Consider the following 22,408-nt stretch of genomic DNA (forward strand, 5'->3'; position numbering starts at 1 on the left):
CCTCTCCACAAAAAGAAGTAAATTATTACTCCTGCAGGTAGAGCTTGGTAACAAAGATTGAATTTCTCCAACTTCTGCCCTCCACTGTGAAGGTGAAAACAAGGTGCCAGTTGGAAAATCCTGGAAAGTACACACACACACACACGCACACACACGCACACACACACACTGCACATTCTTTCACTCTCATTCTTACAGATAAAATGGAGAGCTTTTCACCAACCAGAATGGGCTTTCTCCGGCCACAGGGAGAACTAACAAGAGAGCAGCGCCCATTAGCAGATTGATGTCGGCTGCACCTGTGCTGACACGTTTTTTGGTGGAAGTGGGATGGAGGGATGAGGAAGGAAGGGCTGAAGGAGTAAAGAGATTAGATAAAGATGAAGCCCGTCTTGTAGCTGTCCTGTTTGCGTGTGCTCCTGTCTCTGTCTGCATGGATGATAGAATATGACGCTGACTTAGTGTCAGACTCTTTGCTGACACATACTGTAGTTAGACAGAGATTAGAGAGATGTGAGAGAAAGGAAGGGAGGGAGACAGAGAGAGGGTGAGGGATGGAGAGAAAGAGATAAAAGAGGACAGATGCCTCGCCCAGTGGAAGGCTGTGTTTTAAGTTGTCATTTCTGTAAAATGGGTGTGAATGAGAATTTACTCTCCTCCTGAGCCATTCTGTTTTTCTTCCTCATCTCCACCCTCTTCTTATTCTTCATCTCTCACCTTCACTTTTTGTGCATCCCCTTCCTACTTTGTTCTGCCGCTCTGTGAACACTTTCCCGGACTTTGCTCTGTATCTGTGCATTTGTTGTCGCTCTCTGCAAACTGGCCATGAGTTGGGCTTTTTCTGATTTACTGTCATTGTGACTTTGACTCTCTCGCTCGCTCCTTGTGAGGCTCATATTAAATTTTAATTCCCTGCAGTGGAGGGCCAGAGAGCCTGATAGTGACAGAGCCTGACAGAGGCATGGTACAGGAAATATAGACAGAGTGACAGCTTAGAGGTGCGACACGTGTGTACGTGTGTTTGTGTGTGTGAGACATAGAGAGGAGCAAAAACATATGTTCATGTTTGCCTCTGTCGCCTTTTTTTTTTTCACTGTTATTATGTGACAGCTGTTTGTAATGTCTTTAGATTACGACTAGAAATGTGAAGTGAGCAAATGTACACAATTGTTAAAATCTCTTTGCTAAATGTGTGTGTCCGTCTGAGTGTGCGTGTGCCTTTGCCTGTTATTGCCTGTGCTCTGTCAGCAGAAAGTTGGCACTGAAACTGATAAACCATTATGCACAACGTGGGAGTGCATGTTTATGTGCCATTTTGTGTGTACGTGTGCGTGCGAGCCAGCCTGTGTGTGTTGGGTTTAATGATCTTTTTTGATGGTCTGGTGTAGCGGATATTGAGATGGATGGTCCATATGCTCTTTATTGTCCATGCATATTTCATATTCCAGCAGCAAAGCAGAGCAGAGCAGGCATTGCTTATATGGCCAGGATGTTGCACTGGGACGTGGGCTGACTTTATGAGTGCTCATATACACATCCCACCGCTTTGTCCCCTTTGAATAAACTCCCAAGTACGAATAAATACAACGCATTTCATAACACTTCCAGAAAGACACCTAAAAAAAAAATCCATAAACCTCAATGTCGACACAGAATGTCAGATCTTAAATGGACCCATGTGGCCACCCGCCGCATGATTCACCGCTCTTGTCACTGGTGCGTGTCACTCAGTGCAAAGGACAGTTAAAGTAATAATCTGCGGCATCTTTATATGAATAAACGCTAACGTCGCTACTTGCCATCCCCCTTTATAAAACACAATGGTGATTGAGCTGATGCCTTTTTCATTTCCTGTTCTTTCTTGAGAAATACCCCGAGGCGCACAGAAAGTGATGTCTTTTATGCTTCCAGCAGCAGCAGCAGTTTGTTTTGGAATAAACAGATGAAGAGCTCAATAGTTAGAGTGAAATAAAAGAGCGAAACCTACAGAAAGTCAAACCTCATCAAAGGAAAGTGGAATTGAAAAAAAAACAAAAGGCATCACGGTGTTTCACATTTTTGCTGCAATATTTCAGTGAAAGGATAATGTTTGTTTATTTATTTTTTGGGGGAAGTTAAGAGCAGTGGTAAGCAATGATCGGTTAGCGCGGGAGATGTTGCTGAAATAATAAAAAAAAAATAAAATAAAGAAGGTCTGTGTGGATTACCACCTAAATTAAAGCAGTAAGTCACAGCGCAGGCACATGCAGTACACCCACACACAAACAGAGATGGAAGAGAAAATCAGTTTTTGGCGTGGTGGAATTGCTTTGTCAAGTCCATGATGCACTTTCTCACAGATGTCACCTCCCACTGACTCATTTCATATGCACAAATTCGCGGAACTGCTTCGGATGTGGATATCAAGTTTATGTATGTGAGTGACACATGCGAAAACATGAAGAAATTATAGTACATAATGTCTGATATCTGAGCATCTTGCAGGGAAGGAAAGTTTCCTTTCCCTTTGAATAATAATTGGACGGATGACAAGGATGATATTTTTATTTACACATCAGTTCTCAGATGCACTTGGAAAAGCCTCACACACTCACACAAGGGCCACATGAATGCACATTTTGCTGACTGTCTGAAGATGATTGATAGGTCGCCACTACATGGAGAGGCATATTGACTTCATGAGTGTGTGTGTGTGTGTGTGTGTGTGTGTGTGTGTGTGTGTGTGTGTGTGTGTGTGTGAGAAAGGGCGGGGACGACAGATTGACAGGCCAGCAGAATGAGACAGAAAGGGTGGGAGAGGTGTCGTCGGAGGAGGAGTGAGAGGACGTCAAAAAGATTGAACCTGAAATGAAAAATTGAACGAGAGACGGATGGAAGGACACTGATAAGGATGGAGAGACAGAGGAGGAGAGCAGGGCAGAGCGAGTGATAGTGGGGGAGAAAGAGAGAGGAGAGAGGGGGATGTTCCACTGATAGACTGTCGAGTCTGACAGAGTCTGCTCATGTTCAGTGGAGAGAGTCAGCCACATCATGAAATACTGACACCCACAAACACACACACACACACACACACACACACAAGCTTGTAGAATCAACAGGATTTAAGGCTTAATGTGCGTAATCGTATACTAACAGGGTTTCTTAAACTACACCTCCGTTTACTTACATTTTAATTGCCGTGCAAGGCGCCAGCATGTGTTTTGCTGTAGCCTGTCCTCAAGCTAGATACTTTGCAAATTATTCCATTTTCATCAGTGTACTGCCCCAATTTCATGTTTCATTGTTTGTATCGACTTTCACAGGCCTTGCAGAGTTGTGCATTCCTGACAGGTAATTTACTGGAGTGTGAGGGAGATATCATGCAGCCGGACAGACTCACAGCCCTCTGTTGACTGACTCTGGTAACATTTCTCAGGCCTGGTTAGAAGGAATAATTAAAGATAGTGGGGCAAAGCTTTATACAGTTGCATCTAGGGCTGAATGCAGCACAGAATTATGCCAGTTGAATCAGATTTGGCTGTTTGATAAAAATATTCGTTCCCTTTATTCCATATTGAATTTGAGGGCTTGAACGTGCCTCGGCGGAACTTTCAGGGTGACAACGAAGTTTATGTAATATCATATTACATGGTTCGCTGTCCTTGTTTACTATATTATATGGTAAACAAGCCAGGTTAGCCTAATGCGTGCTAACTTTGCTAATGACGGAACGAGAATGTGCAACAACATATTTTTTTGGATACTTAAAACTAGTGACTATTGTATGAAGTTTCTCATTCATTCATTCCTTCATTCATTTGCTGTAACCACTTATGCTGTTAGGTGTCATGTGGGGCTAGAGCCTATCTTAGCTGACAGTGGGTGAGAAGCAGGGTACACCCTGGACAAGCCACCAGACAATCGCAGGGCTGAGTATTACTGAGTATCAAGTTTCTGTAAATTCATCACTTCCAAGCCGAAGGTGGCGAATAAGGTTATCTCTGAGCCTTGAATTCTCTCTTTCTCTGGGCAACTGCCTCCATTTCACTCAAGATCCTTTTAAAGTGCTTATTCAAGACGGGGATTTCACGCTGTTATTCTGCCTCACTGTTCTTTATGAAAGGTGCAATGGGGAAATGGCGGGACAGTTTCACCTTTAGTCTGGCAGTGGAGGCATTAACAGCACCAAATCAAGGTTTATGTAAGGGACTGCCAGCAGGACGGGGCCATTGGCAGCATGGTTGTGACGTCTTCACAGTTGGTTATGTGTGTGACCCACTGTGGGAGATTTAAAAGCAGCTGGAAGCAGTTAGCGGCTAACTCAAAGAGGAAGAACAGCAGCTGAACATGTCCGCAAATTGGGAAAACAATGAGGTCCTGAAGCTCCTTACCAGCTGTATAGAGGGCATGATCAGCACCATATAGCAGGGATGGTAAATGATTGTTATTGCCATGTTAATTGCCAAGTAAATGCTGCTGTGTTACACGTCCCACCTGTCACACCTTTTTGCTTCCACGATGTTGGCACACTGTCTAGACTTAAACACGGTGGTGGTATGATGCCGCTGTTGTTTCGTTCTGTGTAACAATGCAAAGGCGGCACAAAGAAGGGACTTCATAGCATCATCTCTGTGTATAAAGGGCTTCAGGCTCACAGTGGGTCTGGGTCCACAGTTGCCTGTACCAGAGAGCAGCGTCAAAGTGAGGAGCGCTCACTCCCCAAGCTGCGTACTGACTGACAAAAACAAAAAAGACTGTTCGACTTCAGGGAATCTCAGTCGACTGAGGGGTCTCCGGCTGATGATTCAAGTCTTAGACTTTCAGGGGGCAGCCCCAGTTGCATCTGTAAAATCAGTAAGCACCCCCCCCACACACGTAGCTGTTTAGCGATACACTGCACAAACTCAGAGTTTCTGTTTCCACTCTGAGTGCATCGCCACTAGTCACTTGTAAGCCTATTGTGTGTGGAGTTCAAATCTGGCATTGATAGATTTTTCTGCTCATTCATCACCCAACAAAATCTTTTTGTTTCGGTTATCACTTTGGCCTGCGAACTGTGGAAGGTCTCAGCACTGAAACATCTGTGCTGTGCTTGTCTTTTATGTTGTGCTTTGATAAAGAATAAAAATAGAAAACTCTCCAGATGAAGTGAGGCTGAACACTGTTTTTTTTCCTTAGTGCAGCCTCTCTTTTTTTCATCCTTTCATTGTTTTACTCCATTGATTCCACGCAGCAGAAATTATTTTCCTAAATGGGTAATTGAGCACTTATCGCTTAGATTAGCATTGTGTCTCAATCTGCATGCTTTAATTTCAGGCCTTTGTGACCGGGTATATGTGAATGCATTTAATTAATTCTCCACGTCACAGTGCATTAATAGAACATCCATAACGCTCGCAATGTTCGAGCTCAATGTCATCTTCTATCTGACAAGAATACCCAGACGCATTAAAACACTTAAAGGCTTCATACTGATGCCTGCTTGTCCTACCAAGTCTACTGTTTATCTAGCTGCCCTTTTGTGTGTGTGCATGTGGGTGTGTGTGTATGCGTGTGCTTATCCATCTGCTGTACCCTGAGAGCAACAGAGCTTCCATTTGCTCCTAAAACTGCACAGTTTCTGCCCTTGTTGCAGTGTGTTTTATCTCTTTCGGAGCAAATTAAAAGGTTCGAGAGATGAATTTTAAACAGTTGTCATTACAGTTGATAGAAAAATGTCAGAATAATGTTTTTTTCTCTTTCTACTTTTTTTTTGTTAGCAATTTAAGTGATTTAACAGGGTATAAACTTTAATTAAACTTTCACTTCAGTCCTTTGTTCACCTTTGGATGTCCCCTCTAATATCCACATGAAATCACCCTGCACACCTAGCTGGTCGTACAGTACATGACCAAACCAAATTTTGCCTGCAGCCCTTAGTAACACATCCCTGCTCTCCCCCTCTGCTTTTAGCCTTAATTCTTTGTTCCTTTTGCAGGCAAACTGAGATACAGCAAAAAAAAAATCTCCTCCTGAAAACGGTGTGAATTTGCCACAGTAATAGCCGATGATTTGTGATAATGTGGAATAGTAATAAGTGGTACTTAATTAGCCATTAGAGAGACAGAGGGGAGATGGTGGATAAAGAGGGGATAGATGGGTTTTCACACAAAGCAATGAACCCCTGTAGCCCCTTTTTTTTTTTTTTTGCTACAATAGCTCCATAGCTAGGGCTTCTTCTGTCGCCATGGAGACTAATGTTGAAAGCCAGCTGTGGTTTTGTCTTGGAAGCCCATTAGGCTGGAGCTCGGTTGGCACTCCTTTCTGTCTCGCTTTTCTTTCTGGCTTCGCCCCCTTGGACTCACAAAGGCGAAAATATCCTCTCCGTGTTTAACTTGTCTGTGATATCGGACATGGGTCAAATAACAGTTGCAAATCATTCGGAGCTTTTGTTTTACCCTGTTTGAAGTGCGTGATGGAGGATTTTTTTTGTTATGTTAGCCAACTTGGCCACACATGCACAGTTGGCTCCGGCACAGACAAAAAAGCAAAGTGAGTTTTAAATAGTTTCCTGTAGTAGCTGATATCTTTTATAAGGTAGACCCCACCCAGCTTGCAGTTCAAGTAGGTTAAAACAAGTGTAAGCAGATAAGGAATTATTTGCAAATTGTATCTGACCCAGGTCTGCTTGATGGATGGCGCTACTTCTCATTCCACATTGTCCCTCTGTCTGGCAAGCACTGTTTCTTGCCCTGGATCCCTTATTAAATGTGGCTCAGGAGAGGGATCTGAGTAATGTTGTTGTTGTTGTTGAGAACGGTTTATCCCAGCGCTGGAGCTCTTTTCCCCGCAGCCCTGATATTCAAGCCTCCAGACCCCGACCCAAACACATCAGTCAGCGGGACACGGGTGCCATGTGACTCGGCCAGGAAGTGGGCTGAGGCGGGCAGGGAGAATGATTGTTATGCAGCAGATTGATCAGGTTTCACAGGACACCGGCGGACTATCAATCTGCAGGACTGTACACACAGGGCGAGGGTGTGTGCGTTTTGTGTGGTTTTTGCGCGGGCGGGGTCAGGACTAGTGTTGTGTGTTTGGGGCAGAGAATCAATAGCTGGGTCAGAGGGTAATGTCTCACTGAGTGCTGAGTCTATACACAGCCATCAGACAGGATCACTATCAATCATGGGAGAGCTTAGGAAACATACACTCTCTTTCTCTTCTCCGTGTGTCTCTTTGCCGCTGCTGGCCCGGAGTCTGATGGGATCACTATTGCTCATGTAAGGGCTTTGGGAACAGAGACAGCGGGAGATGTGGGGAAACAGAGAGATAGGGCGGCCCGGGAAGGATTGATGGGAGCAAAGTGATAGAATAAGAGGGAGAGATTGGTTGGTATTGGCAGCCACTTGGTGAATGACACTTGAGAGGTAGAAGAAGACTTTAAGTGGAGAAACCCTTTGGAGCGTAAAATAGGCTGGGTGGGGACGTTTGTGAAATGGACGATAAATTAAAGTTGAAAACAAAATCAATAAACACGCAAATTAAGGTAAAGACCACAAGTCCCGGTCTCGTTCGCAGGTTAAACAACATTTTTCTTAATCGAAGTGCACTGTCTTTCCTCTTCCCCGTCCTTGTCGTTCATCCTTTCATCCGCCCACGTCTCTGATCTCCTCTTTCTCTCGCTGTTTTTTTTTCTTTGTCTCCGTATTCCGCACGTGTTTCGGCCTCGGCTTCCGCCATCTGTTGTTTCATGCAGTTGTTCATTTTAATTTCCCCGCATCCATCCATCTGTGTCATGCGTGTTCGGACAAAACCCACAAAATAAAGCGCGCGTGATTGATGACAAAAAAAAAAAAAAAGACAGAAAAACATGCATGTGCAGGAGGACATGCTCGTCGTAAGCGTAATGGGTTAGGAGTGTGTCTGTCGAACGTGGCTCTGTGTGAAAGCGAGACAGCTCAGTTCAAAGGGCTAATAACGCCTGCCATTAGGGTTTCGTGCTGCCGGAGCACTCTCTCTCACACCACACAGTCAATATCCACAGACGGAGAGGAGAGGGGGAAGAGAGAGGGAGAGGATGATGGATGGAGGAAGGAGAGGAGGGGAGGAAAGAGAAAGAGTGCTTAAGAGCTCGAGAGAAGTGAGACAAGAGCAGAAAAATGGAGCAAACGAGGTAGAAGATGTAAGGAAAGGGTAGAAATAGAGAGAGAGAGTGATTCAGAGAATGCTGCCCGTGTTATGGGATCATGTCAGTGCCGCGTGTGAGGCCGCTTGGCAAGAAACCCTGTTAGCTGTAATACTTTGATCAATTACCAATGATGAACCATCGCTCTGCAGGGCAGGACTGTGTGTGTGTGTGTGTGTGTGTGTGCGTGCGTGTGTGCGTGTGTCTGTATGTGTGCGTGTAGCGGCCTTGAGAGAAGGCAGCATATTCCAGTCTGTTGGACACACTCTAGACAGGTATTGATTTCAATGGGGAGAATTTAGAACCTACTCAACCACTACACCCTATCAGACACACACACACCTATACACACCTGAGACATAGACACGAACACACATACATGTTCCTCCAGTGGTTCAGGGAGATATGGATGGAGGGATGGAGAGGAAAAGAACAAAACGAGGTAGAAGATAATTAAAGAGAGGGATGCTATTCTTATTCGCCAGCAGTCACACATGTCGATATCTTTAATGTCAACCAATATTGAATTAGATGGCATCACTGAGGGGCATGTATACACACAAGTTTGTTTTACTGTCTTGTCTCTTGTCTCCTTGTCTCTCTACTCACTCTTGTCTGCATGCTTCCCTCTCAGGCAAAAGCCAAACTTAGACAGAAACAGAGGAAAGTGAGAACAAATGGAGGTGAGGAGACAAAAGAGAGAGGGAGAGCAGAGGGAGTACGAAGAGGATACAGTAGGAAGGACTCCTGCCTGTGTTTGATGAGGGCCTCATTGATGCTACAGATCTCTGGGAGTCTCCATTCAGCGGGGGAGCCGTTCAATTATACCTACCGCTCCGCTGGCTGATTGGAGTCCTCCCGCAACAATGTTAGCATCTCTGTACCGAACCGAGGTGGGATTAAGAATTCTGGCCTCGGGAGGCAGAGTGGCTTTTAAGTCCTGATTGGCAATCATTTGTAACACTGCTGGACAAGTTTTAATCCAGCCCAACCTTGTACCCATCAGCAGTGTCTCCTTTGATTTACTTTAACCTTGATTTACCTTGGCATGCATTTCTATTTTGGCAGTTACACACACTTACACCTTCGCAACCCAATCAGCCACCCGTGGTTTTATACTTCTGATCACTGTGCACTTAGTAGTTGGGAAGAATAAAAAACTCATGGCCTTGTGTGCCCCTGTGGGTCAGAGCCTCAGGTGTTTCATGCTAACATGTTAGCATTCCTCGTGCTAAGTGACTGTTGGCAGCTGGCGTTGTCTCTTGTGAGAGAGTAATTGAAAGCTCAAGCATCTCTAGGGAAAGTTTGCCGTTTTGTATTTTTTCAAGTTACATATGTAACTATTTTGTTGAGTTGTGTACTTACATTATCCCAAAAGTTTCCAACAATGTTCAAACCCAGAGAAATCATGATTCACTTTTTATTTCTTGGTCATTTTTTTTAACCAGATGAAGGATTTTAGTCATCAGACATCTTGATCTTTAGTTACTAGAAAAATAGACTGAGCAAATGTTAGCGGTAGCTTGACTCTGGCCCCTGCCATGCCAAATGGTGCCAAAGAAACACTGATTTTTAAAATAAAATTGCTTTGTTCTGTATTTTTACTAGTTTGAATCATCAGGTCTGTTTGTTTTGGAGTTGAGGAGACCTCTGTGGATAATTCGTCTCACAGTAAAAACCTCCTGAACGTTTGGATGTTAAGTTATCAGAGAAAATAGGTGAGCACACATCAGCAGGAGCCCCTCTGTGACGAGCTGAACACTATCTAAGAAAAAACTGATTTTTAATGACCTCCATTCCCAAAAATTACATATTGTATGTTTAAGTCTGAATGATTTTTAATCAAAGTCCCAAAGGGTTATGTCAGGACAGATAACTTAAAAAAACCCTGCTCACTGTAAGTAAGACTCTTCTTAAAAAAAAAAAAAGTCTAATCTATTACAACACAGTGTCATAAGTACAATAATAGATAAAACATGACGAGGAAATTTTATAGTATCACTCATGAATGGGATTTGTAGCATAAATCACCAATAACTGCGACAATGTGAAGAGATTTAATTTGAATTAAAATTTAGGTGTTTTTTAAGTTATTTCAACGTTTTAATAAAAAAAAGAAAAAGTAACTACCTTTACTATAAATGTGATAACCTCATTGCCGCTTATTCTGAATTGCTCTGAAATGAACCTCACTTCTTTTAGAATGAAGAATCAATTAATAGATCTTTTTTCACAGAAGTCATTTCACCTTGTCGTAGCAGCACAAAGCACAGGTTTTACTAATGACATCAGTGATGGCTCTGTTCCATTCAAGAGTCCTAGTAAGCTATGACAGTGACAGTGCACCCCCGAGCACGATATCACGAACCTGAAACTGAAGAAGCTACGGCCTTGGCAACACGTACACAAGTATATTTGGAAATGTAGCTTTTTGTTTTGGGCTTTTGTTCACATGCAAACTGCATTGTAGGTCACTGAGAATAGATCTTTTGTAAAACTGTGTCCCGGGTGAAGATTTTCAGAGTTGACATGCAGACAGGAGAGTTTTTGGCTTGAGACGTTGGAGTTATCTCCTTTTGTGAGGGTGGCAAAATGAGGCATCATTTCATGCAATGCCAGGCATGACCGAAATATTGCTGACTAACCTTACCTTGAGGACTTTTTACACGTTTACATAGAAAATGTATTGTTCCTCTTCCACTGTATTAAGGAACAGAGGCGTCAGATTTAGCTACAGACGTCACTGCGCCAGGTAGCCTGCAGGTAAAACTTTTTACAGGCTTCTGATTGGGCAACACCTTCTTCTTCTTCTTTGTGTGGCTTCAGGGTTGTGGTTATTGCCACATGTTGGTTTGGCATGTTCTGACAGCACTTCAGTTGTGTTTTGTGTTTCATTTGGAGGAAGATTTCTTTCATAACCGTGCTTGTGTGTAGGAGGGAAAAACCCCGTCTTCAGAAAACCCTTTGTCCGTGTTGACTAGGCCTTAAAGTAGTTAAGCCATCATTCATGTTATTTGCAAGTGTGCTTTTCCTACTGTCTTCCATTAAACGGCCTGATTAATGTAAACATGTGGATCCACAGATTATGTGATCAAACATTTAAAGCTATTTAGGACTAAAAAAGAAGAAAGTATGACCACATTACTCCAGTTCTAAAATCTTTACACTGGGTACCTGTCACTCAGAGAATTGATTTCAAAATCTTGCCGCTTCTGTATAAATCACATATATCTCTGTCATGCTTGTGACAAATGAACCTTCTCGGACCCTGAGGACAGCTGGGGCCGGCCTATTGACCGTCCTAAGAGTCAGAATAAAACATGGTGAAGCAGCGTTTAGTTATCATGCAGCACAAACCTGGAATAACCTCCCAGATGATAGACAGGCCCCAACTCTGACCACTAAAGCAAAAAATATTCCCTTTTTACACTGTCTGCTCCATCTTGCAATGACTGCAAACTCATTTTTAAACCTGATTTTAAATCATTTTAAATAATCTTTTTATTTCTGCACCTCTTGTCTACGCTTTTGCTATTTTTTATGTTATATTTTTTAATTGTAAATCATTTAGTAATTAATTTTACCTTTTATATCCCTTTTCCTCTTCACTCTTTTCTGTATCCTTTATTATGTTTCATATTTTACTGCTCTGTAAAACACGTTGAGTCGCCCTTGTGTATGAAATGTGCCATACAAATAGAGCTGCCTTGCCTTACCAGTTTAAACTTACTAATCAGGCTGATGGTAATTACGTTGTCTATTGGCTGGTTGTTGAAATGTGCTTCCTTATGCCTTTCCCTCTGGTTTCCATGGCGACTGATTAGCTTATTTTTTAGCCACATTTGTTGATCTGTCATCACGAGAGGGTTTTGATAAGATGCTGTTTGCAAAATGTGCCTAAAGGAGTCACATTTCCCACAAGACATGAATGTTTAGCTGTGACATCTCTGATTGGTTCAGACAATACAAACAAGTCACACAACCACAGACTGACCACCACCACGCACAGAGCAGAATGAATAAATCTACCTGGCACACATGGATGATTTTAGTGCCCTCATTGCTTATGTGGTGCATCGAACATGTGTGTGCTATTGTTGCAGATGCATGGTATATATTCAGTGTAATACCATGCTATGACTGTCATGGTTGAAGGAGAAAAACCAGCACTTAGTAGCTTAAATCTTTGAGCTCTCCAGTCTGCCTCAGTGCCCCCCTTTGTCTACAAAGTCTGCCATCTTACCAACAGAGAACAGCAGAGTAAGCTGGTCCTCCAAGCTCTTGTTACAAAAAGGAATGATTGCTCTTACTGTCAAAGTGTTTTATTGATGTACGGTGCTCCAACAGGCCAGCCAGATAATAGGCAGGCAGGGGGTAACTCTGTGGCATTATGTTGCCCACGACTGATTTATATAGGCAACATACTCTCTCTCTCTCCCGCTCTCTCACACTCTCTGATGTGATTTTACAGTAGTGACATTGATCCAGGCCCACTTTGATCTTGCTCTTAGCTGTTGCTCTCTCTCGCTCCCTCCCGCTATCACCCTCCGCTCCCTGGTGGCCAGACTCTGCAGCTTTTAACCCCGACTACCCCTCGTCTCATCCTATAAACCCTCCCGTCTCGCTCCCCATCCTTCCATCGCTCCATCCCTCTGGTGGATCTGTAGATATAAGTGTTCTTTTGCTTGTCGGAGCCTCGGCTGCGCTCGTCAGAGTTATGTTGTCGATAAAACGTCCCGCTGCATCTCTCGGCTCTCCCTGCTATCAGCTGCAACTAACCAGGTGTCACGTACCAAGGAGGAAATTAGTGAAGATCCAACACAAAATGAAAGGGAGGCGTCGGGAGAGAGCCAAGGAAAGCAACACATCATGACATTTCATAAGCTGCTCCGCCACTTACTTTCTGTATCGCTGTGTCTCTCCATCTCTCTTTATTTGGAATTTTCAGGGAGCATTACCATCCAATAAAGTCCAATATAATAAATGTAGGAAAAATCCTCCAAAATAGGGCTGCACATTTTGGGATAAAATGAGAATGATGATTTTCTGAGTCAGATAGGATTTTCGCTCAAGATTCTCAGGGAAAACAGGTTTTGAAATTAAAATATTTATTGCATTGTGTTTTGTCTTGTAGCTACTGAAGGGAGAATATGATTGCGGCTGGTAGCACTGAGAAAGCATAGGCCACATTCCCAACAGACAGTTGGTAGTCAACTGCTTCACTGAAACGATGAACATAAAAATTGAAGTCAAAGGCCGGTCAGTTCACGAATCCTTCATTCTGTTATCTAATAAGATTCAGACATTTTCTTTTTATCATCGTCCAGGAGGCTGTTTTTTAATCGAGGAGATTCTCCCTGTACACATCTGAACATGTAGCACTGTGATTGAAAACCGGTATAAAATCATCCAGTGTGACCTCCACAATGAAATACAATGCATGTGCAATAAATATTACATCACTCAAGACAGACTGGGATCGTACTTTATGGTGTTGGTGAATTGTATTGAAACATTTTTTTCTAAGTAGTATAGTAGTAGTATAGTCTGATATTTTGAAACTTGATGACATATGGAGAAGCTACAGTTTTAGTCACACCAAAAAACACAATATAATGCTTACCATTCAGTCCAGTAAAATAACAGCACAAAGAACAGCCTCAAAAACAAAGAGACATTCAGAATTTACAGTATAAACTGGGATCAGTCTCTTCTAGGCGTCACTTTTCCAACACCGAGTGCCAATCCAACACTAGTGCTCTTCTCTCAGTGTAAAATCTGTATATCTCACCGTGTGGAGCTGATTGGGATCATTCTTCTATCTCATATGAGACGTCAAAGGGACGGTTTGCTCCAAAGTTGTAGTGCGATTTATCCGTGTAGATTGTTTTGATGTGAGCTGCCGAGTATTTAAGATGTCTGCCTTAACTAGATCTCACCTAGCTTGTGGTGCCGTTATCTTCAACACTCGGAAACTCACACCAAAATTATCTAGACTGATAAACAGCACTACAGGTAAGAGGAAATTTGTGTTTTTGATTTGGGATTGAACTGTCCCTTAAACACAGGCATGTCTAAACTTCGGTCCAAAAATTGTGGCCCACGGACAGATTGAAACGGCTGGCGGCTTGTCTTTTAACATATACTATGTGTGGCCCACACAATATTGGTTGATTAAGCAAGATCACTGCATATTTTTTTGTTCACCTCACAATGGCAGGAATATCGAACAGCTTGTGAACAGTTCAGTGGAAGATAAAACAGTTGCACTGTCGAGCTTCTATGTTGTTTTTAACCACCCAATGTTCATTTCCATTCAATTTTATTTATAAATATCACGACATCCCTCTGACCTTAGGACCCTCACAGCGGATAAGGAAAAATTCCCCCAAAAAACACCCCTTAATGGGGAAAAGAAAAACAATATGATGCATGCTGGCCCTCAGGTATTCTTACTAATCTGGCCTGAAAAAGTTTGGGCACCTATGCTTTAAGGACACATTATCATTTAACTTTAAGTGAAAAAATTCATGCACCAACATTCGTAACTTCTCATTCCTCAACTGTAAGTTAATGTGGGTCGATCACAACCAGCCGCTTCTTGATCTACTTAAAGGTCAGTATCAGCACCAGTGTGTCAGAAAGGTTTACTAAGTCAAGTCAGTCCAAGTCTCTGTTATACTGGATTAAATTGTACTGTACGTTGGTTTCTACATTTCTAGTCACTCGATGTACATGCTAATGTGTCACTGTGTACAAATAAGACATCAGATGTATGATTAAAAATGATACTTTAAAGACCATTAATCCTCCAAGGCATGTGCTCTTCAACAAAAACTCACTCTTCAACTTTGTATTTTCATGACGTTCTCACTCCCAACTCGTTCAATGACCCTATGCTTCAAATTATGATGCTCTACGTTCCCTTCCAGAATCAGTTTTGGATGCGTCACTTTCCTAGCAGTGTGCACTTGTTTGCTAGAATGTCTTTCAAGTGTGACATCTGTCGTCACAGGAGTCGTAGGTTTCACCACCAAAACTATTTTAGGTTTAGGCAACAAAACCACTTGGTTAGGTTTAGAAATTGGACACTGGCAGTGGTCTTTTGGGTGAAAGGTGTGTGTTTGACCTTCCACCATGTCCCTTCCTCTTGCCCGCCCTACTCGGACTTTCTCGCTATTTCAAATACGTTATTGCCACAGACGGGATTTCAACATTATTTAAAAGCCTGAAGGAGCGTGCCTTGTGCATCGATAACAGAAGCAACATGGCTGCCGTATTTGATTCCCAGGGAATAAGAGCAGGTTGCTATTTCCTGATTATCCACAGCCTGAAACTAAATTTAAAGTGGCCTCACACAGATTATTGTAGCGTTAAAGCCTTCTCATGCTCATGTATTGTGTCATGGTTCATGTGTGTATGTCAGAGACACACCCCCGTAAGATGTCACTCCATCAAATATTAAAAGCAGGCAGGTGAGATGTTTTCGTGTCACACACAGAAATGCTTGTTGGCACACACACACACACACACACACACACACACACACACACACACACACAGTGGGAATCCTAAAGCCAGCTTTTATCTCAAAGAAGTGATTTACTTTCAGATTACTCAAGATGCTCCGAGTTGCCCTCCCCCTCATTTTTCTCTCTTTCTTTCCTGCCATTATCCCTTCATCTCGGAGAACTTGCTTTTCTTTGGTAGCGTAAAACTCTCCAACCGCCTCCTTTTTTTTCCCTGTCTGCTCCATTCTGGCTCTCTCTGCTCTTTTACTCAATTTGCATTCACGCCTCCCTAGTGGAACCAAACTCATCCCTCACTCGTGTTCTTTCTCTCTCTCTCTCTCTTTTTTGCATTCACTATAAATATAGTTCCCTTGAAGCATTTTACGCTTTTTTTTTCTACCACTAATACCCTCTGTAGGCTAGTAAATGATGTAATGAGAAAAAGTGATGAGAGGAGAGGAGTGGAGGAGGAGAGCAAAGGATGGATGTTGAACAATTAATCTTCCGCTCATGTTAGTCTGAAAGGAAGGGATGAGAGGAATGGAGAGCAGGGGGAGAAAGACAAATTCAGGAAGGATTTGAGGAGAGCAGTAAGAAGTGATGGAGAGAGGGAGACATTGGGAACAGTGTTTCGATCTTCATTTAATAATTGAATAATAATCCCCCTTGAGACATGACCTAGAACTGGCAAAGAGAGAGGCAGCATCAGGCTGAGGATGACACACTGCTGCCCCCTTGTGATTTTATGATGTCACCACTATAACATCTGAGTGTGTGTATATATGTGTGTGTGTGTGTGTGTGTGTGTGTGTGTGTGTGTGTGTGTGTGTCTGTCTGTGTGTGTGTGCGCACACATGCTCATCGGCGTGTGTATGATTTACAACTGCAACCTGTCTCTGTCACACAGATATGGGCCCGTGTCTGTGATGGGGAGAAAAAGAGGGCTTTTGGATGTCAGGAAAGAATCTATTTCACTTTGTCACACAAACTACACACACACATACACTCCCAGACACAGATTCAGACCTTATCTTCCTGTCAAGCTGAGTCTTTTTTGGGGTTGACGCTGATATATGAGCTTTGGGGGGGGAGAAACGTGGCCGGGACGTTGACGACTGACGTGAGCGCAACGTTGCGCTCAGGTTGATGTACGAGCACTGGGGTTAGGGGACAACGCTGCGCTGACACCAGGAGAAGGAGCTGTGGCCCTGGGGCCTTCAGTCCATACTGAAGAGCCAGCTCCGCATTCTCTGCAAGCAGCAGCCCTGCAGCCACAAATACACACACACACACACACACACACACACACACACACACACACACACACACCTGCTTTGTGTTATTAATAACTCAATAACTCTCAGACAAAGATTTGTTTGACCTCGAGTTAACGCTGAAGCTGACATGCATGCATCCAGGAACAACAGGGTACCATACGATGATGTGAGGTGTCATGTTGTCTTCGCTGTGATGTATGTGATGTTTGTGTGTCTAAAAATGTTGCACGGACGACTGGGATTTAGAGCCAGTTAACTGCATGTATGCTAAATGTGGACCTTCATGTTAACCATGATGTCACAGAACAAATAGCACAGCTGCATTGTGTGTGTGTGTGTGTGTGTGTGTGTGTGTGTGTGTGTGAGTGTGTGTGTGTGCGTGCGTTATTAGAGAGGGCGCTACTAGGGTGTGTGATCATGTTGAAATATTAGTCCCATTTCCACTTTTGAAATGAAATTTTTTTAAATACATTATGAAATGTTTTGCACATGAAAGCTGTGTGTTGAACATGTTAATTCATGTAGTTATTTTGAGTGTTTTCTGAGCACTGTGAGCGGCAATCAGTGCACGGATTGCACCATATAAATTACATTTATTTTTATTCATTATTGATGCTCATGGTTAATAAAGTTTCATTAGTTTCCAGAGGCAATTTAGACATAACACGGGCAAAAAATAATAATTTTTTTCACTTCAAATTCTGCAAATATTTTGTGATTTTCCAGCAAGGCAGAAACTAGGACCTCACTATTTTTTTAAAAAATTCTTGAAATTACGATATAGCAAAGTGCAATATCCAAATTGCAGGAGCTGCAATAAAATGTGTCACAGCATGCCATTATAAATGAAGCATTGTTGAGCTACAGAGATGCTCTGTCGTACATATATTTATTTATGTATTTTTGTGTGAAAACAAAATGCAAAATGTGTCATTCCTTCTAAAATCATGACTGGTATTGCAATTAAAATATCTGTTAAAATAATGGCAATATGATTTTTTTTTTTTGGAATATCGTGCAGCCTTAAAAACATGTTGTAGATGTTCATTCAGTTATTTATTTTGTGTGTTTTTTAAGCACTGTGAGCTGCAATCAATACATAATTTGCACTAGATAAATAACATTTATTTTTTAATTTCATGAAGCACAAGGTTAATAAAATTTCATTTGTTTCCAGAGGCAGTTTAGACGTAATACTAGCAACTGACTGGCAGGCAAAAACAGTTTTTCCCCCCTCAAATTCTGCAAATACTTTGTGATTTTCCACTGGGGCGGAAACAGTAAAGAACATGTCTAATTATGATGCGCTCACTCTAATTAGTTTGCCTGTAAAAGATGACAGATTTGTGGAAATGCAGTGTCTAAATGAAGCAGCTTTAATTAATGTTACTGTGGAAAAGTTAAATGATGTGTTTATTGTTCAACTTTATAATTACACTCAGCCTGACTGTCTGCACTCTTTCTGTCTCTCTGTGTCCAGTCTGCGTAGAGAGGGCTACACAATGCAGGTGAACGTTAACGACTACCTGGACATCTACTGCCCTCACTACAATGACAGCCAGCGCATGGTGGGCACTGGCGAGCAGTACGTCCTCTACATGGTCAGCTACCGTGGTTACAGAAACTGCGACCCCCAGCTGGGCTTCAAGAGGTGGGAGTGTAACCGGCCCCATGCGCCCCACGCGCCCATCAAATTCTCCGAGAAGTTCCAGCGCTACAGCGCCTTCTCGCTGGGCTATGAGTTCCACGTCGGACAGGAGTACTACTACATCTGTGAGTGTAATCAAACCATCACTGTGTCAGTACGTGTTACTATAAAGTGCCTGTGTATGTCCTTGAAATACAAATGAAAATAAATTATATTAAAAGCTTGCTATCCTTGCAGGAGGTCATTAAGAGCAGAGCAGTGATGTGACAAACACTCCCTGCAAGATTAAACGTGTTATTCTTTTAATGTTAAGTGGATTTGGTGATTAACTCACTTCAGATTAGTCAAAATCCATCCTCAGGTAATTTCCGGATAACAAATTGCTGTTTCACATCTAATCATATCACCCCGCAGTCAAGCAGACTCATCCATTTTGTTGATTGCTAATCAAATTAACTCACAACACCTTGCACAAATATGACGCCGTATAAATAATGAACACTTGGCTTGTCATGAAACAATTTAAAAACAAATATGTCAAGCCTAGGATGAATGTCTCATGCATTAAATGGCTATATAATGAGCGCAGCACTCATTTAACCTACATTACTTGATGGGAGACGTCTCTATGAAATTTTTTTTTGTTGAGCTCTGCAGCACAAAAGTCAGAAGCTGCTCTGTACTTCGCTGCAACGAAGATGTCTCCTTGTTCTTTTGGTCTTCTGGAAACTGAAAATATATAGCAACTTAAAATGAATTTGGTGTGATTGGTTGGTTATATTATTTTACTTTAAGACATTTGAATCTGAAGTTCAACAATTTCAATGTAGATTTTGTTTTACCAGCAGACACTTTGACTTGTCACAGCAGGAAAAGCACAAGTGTTACTAATGGCGTTAATGATAGCTCTGCTCTGTTGTGCCCCAGCAAGCCATGACAGTGTGACAGTAAATCAGCATGCACAATACCAGGAGCTGTGCTTTTCCTACTGTGATATGTCGAAATGTCTTCTGTAAAAATGGGCCTCTTATCTTTCCAATTAACTGTTTTATATTATAGAGTACACTTAACTAAATTAAGACATATTTAGACTTCAAATAGTGGAGACTGGTGACACATTTTCAATGTTGCCTCTCTGCAGCAAGGTCATATGGCTGGTGTTTTTACATGTCCATTCTGTATCTGTATCTCGGGGTCAGGTGAGAGAACATCATTCGAAACCTTTGTCAGATGTTTTGGACCATTAATGAGTTGTTGTGAGTGATGTTAATACAGTCAGTCAAATGTGCTTGTCTAGTGCTGCTCATGTGAGTGCCATATGTGGTTCAGTGCAGCCATAGATCAGTTATAATGCTATATAATTAAGTATATCTTGTTTCCATTGAATGGTACGGCTCAACTCAACTCACTTTTGGTACCAGGTCCTTTTCTTAATTTGTTTTTCACTGCAGTGTAGGTGTGATTCTCAGCTGTTTGCCATAGTGATGCCACGTGAAACTGCTGTAACACCATCTTTAATGCAATACCAGCTGGATTCAATCATGAGCAACCAATCACGGGAGTGTCTACACTTTGTCATTTGTAGTGTAAGGTGTAGTGTAGATTAAGTTTTGCAGGCTGCCATTTTTACGTCTCTGCGCATGTGACAGCCATGGCTAGAGACGTCATGTTTTAGCAAGGTCAGTCCCTTTCTCACGAATGGGAAATCACAAGAACACCTTGAGGGAATTTCCTTTCTTTTAGGACAAACGTCTAAACGGACTCAATGATGAACTGACTAGAATTTGGTGATCAGAGATCAAGGTCGCTGCGACCTCACAACACATGTTTTTTGACCTCAACATTTTGCACAAATGTCCAATAGGATCAAATGGTGATGTGATGACACCAAACGGTCAGCTTCACTGTGACATTATAATAATGCCATAACTCAAGAACCAAAGAGGAGACATTTGATCAGATGTCGAATTTGTGACACTATTCTTGGGTGTCCATCTTGAAACTCTGCTGAGTGTATAGCTCCTCTGTGCTGCCCCTTTGAAGATGTGTTTGAAGATGTTTTAGAATATGTAGCTTGCTTGTAGCAGCATCTGAGGCATTGTCTACTGTCATGGCTACATATGAGTCTGCACAGACATGGATGTAAACCATAACTGGACTGCTTGGCTCAGGCATGTAACCAAAAGAGACAGTAATTATAGTTTAAAATCCGGGTTGAGTGAATACAAAAAAAATTGTGGTCGCTGTTGATGGTAGCTTGGCTCTTTAAATATTGCAGGTTTGTGCAGGATGTCCCGTGTCGAAGCAGTGACGGTTCTCTGGGACCAATCAGCCACTTTGAACCTCGACTGAAGTGGTACAGACACAATACTGTACCAGGTACTATCCACAACTTGTGCAAATTGAAAACCAAAAATGAGTGAGTTGAGTCGTGCTGCACCATGCAGTGGAAATGTGGCATTAGAGTAAAGGTGTGTTGAAAGTATTCTGTATCAGAAGTTGCCCCCTGAAATTCTGAACTGAGTTCACAGCTGAACTCTGCTGTGTGTGCATTGATCCCTGTAGACAGCAAGTTGTTGGCCATACTACTGAACACTTCATGTTGGGGGTCTCGTAGTAAGACACAAAGAGATAAAAATGATGTGCCACATTTGGTAACATGCAATAAAAACACTCTGACAGCCGACCACAGTCCCTGTTTTAGGTAGACACTACTAGAACTGAACATACAGAGTGCTCATTTCACTCTGCAGTAATATGTACAATACAGTCTAGGCCTGACTATATTTAGAAAATACGGTTGTATGTCACAAACCGTGACTGTATAATGGCAGCCTGTGTGCTCCATTGCATCCTGGAATACTGAAAATAACTTAAGTGTAGTGATGGATGTAACGTTTCATGCTATGTGTAAAATTGTATGTTAACTGTGTTTAATGTAGAACAGTCACGTCTGGCTCATGTAATGTGTGTCACAAGGTTGGTGTCGGCTGATACTGTTCCGGTAGTTCAGATTGGTGCATTACATTTCAATCAAGAGAGACAGAAGTATGAAGTAAAGATGATATTTAATACAGAATATGAGTGTACAAATTAACAGATAATTTAACTGAAGTCTTCTATTAATACTCCCCATGGAGTCTAGACACCAGTGGTGTTGGTGGCTGATGACTGAGGCTGATGGCTGATGAGGAGTATGAGGCTGATGAATCTGCAAAGACTAGGTAGTGATGGGGAGATGGAGGGCCCCCACAACGGCAGCAAGAAAGAACTTTATTTAAAATGAGGAGCAGTAAGATGATAGGCTGACAGAGAAGGTGTGTCGCTGTGCTATTGGTTGATTGTGAATCAGCTGACCACTCAATTGACCTCCCCAGACAACGACACGCAGAGATAGCGAGTGAGCATGCGTTCAAAAGAAACTTACGACTTCCTGACTGAACTTTTGCTAGAGACCACATATAGCACTAAACACATGTCAGTACACATGTTGATCTGTTTTGCATTTTGTGTCTTTATAGCCACGCCCACCCATCATCACGGCCGCAGCTGTCTGAGACTACGAGTGTACGTGTGCTGCTCTACGGGTGAGTCTTTAGCTCTGTGTGTGTGTGTGGTGTGTGACCTGTATTGCAATGCTTGGACCCGCTTGCAGACTGTACCTGCACCCATCTGGCCACTCTACCCATCTGGCAGGCACAGGGCTCCCCACGAATCCTCACACACACATACACACACACGTACTTATTACTCACATGTATACACACACACACACACACACACCGGCTGCATACAGATGCTGCATACACAATCTAAATACAGTCTAAAA

General features: G+C 42.5%; 1 protein-coding gene across 1 annotated transcript in view; it reads left to right on the plus strand.

Annotated features, from left to right (window-relative positions):
* The window catches only part of efna3b (ephrin-A3b), a 78,733-nt gene that overhangs the window by 42,856 nt on the left and 13,469 nt on the right, over positions 1-22,408 (plus strand). Inside the window, exons 3-4 of the mRNA XM_049583372.1 lie at positions 18,412-18,704; positions 22,101-22,166. Coding sequence (XP_049439329.1) covers positions 18,412-18,704; positions 22,101-22,166 — 359 coding nt within the window. The remainder of the gene's footprint in view (positions 1-18,411; positions 18,705-22,100; positions 22,167-22,408) is intronic.

Source organism: Epinephelus fuscoguttatus, linkage group LG8, assembly GCF_011397635.1.
Source record: "Epinephelus fuscoguttatus linkage group LG8, E.fuscoguttatus.final_Chr_v1".
NCBI lineage: Eukaryota > Metazoa > Chordata > Actinopteri > Perciformes > Serranidae > Epinephelus > Epinephelus fuscoguttatus.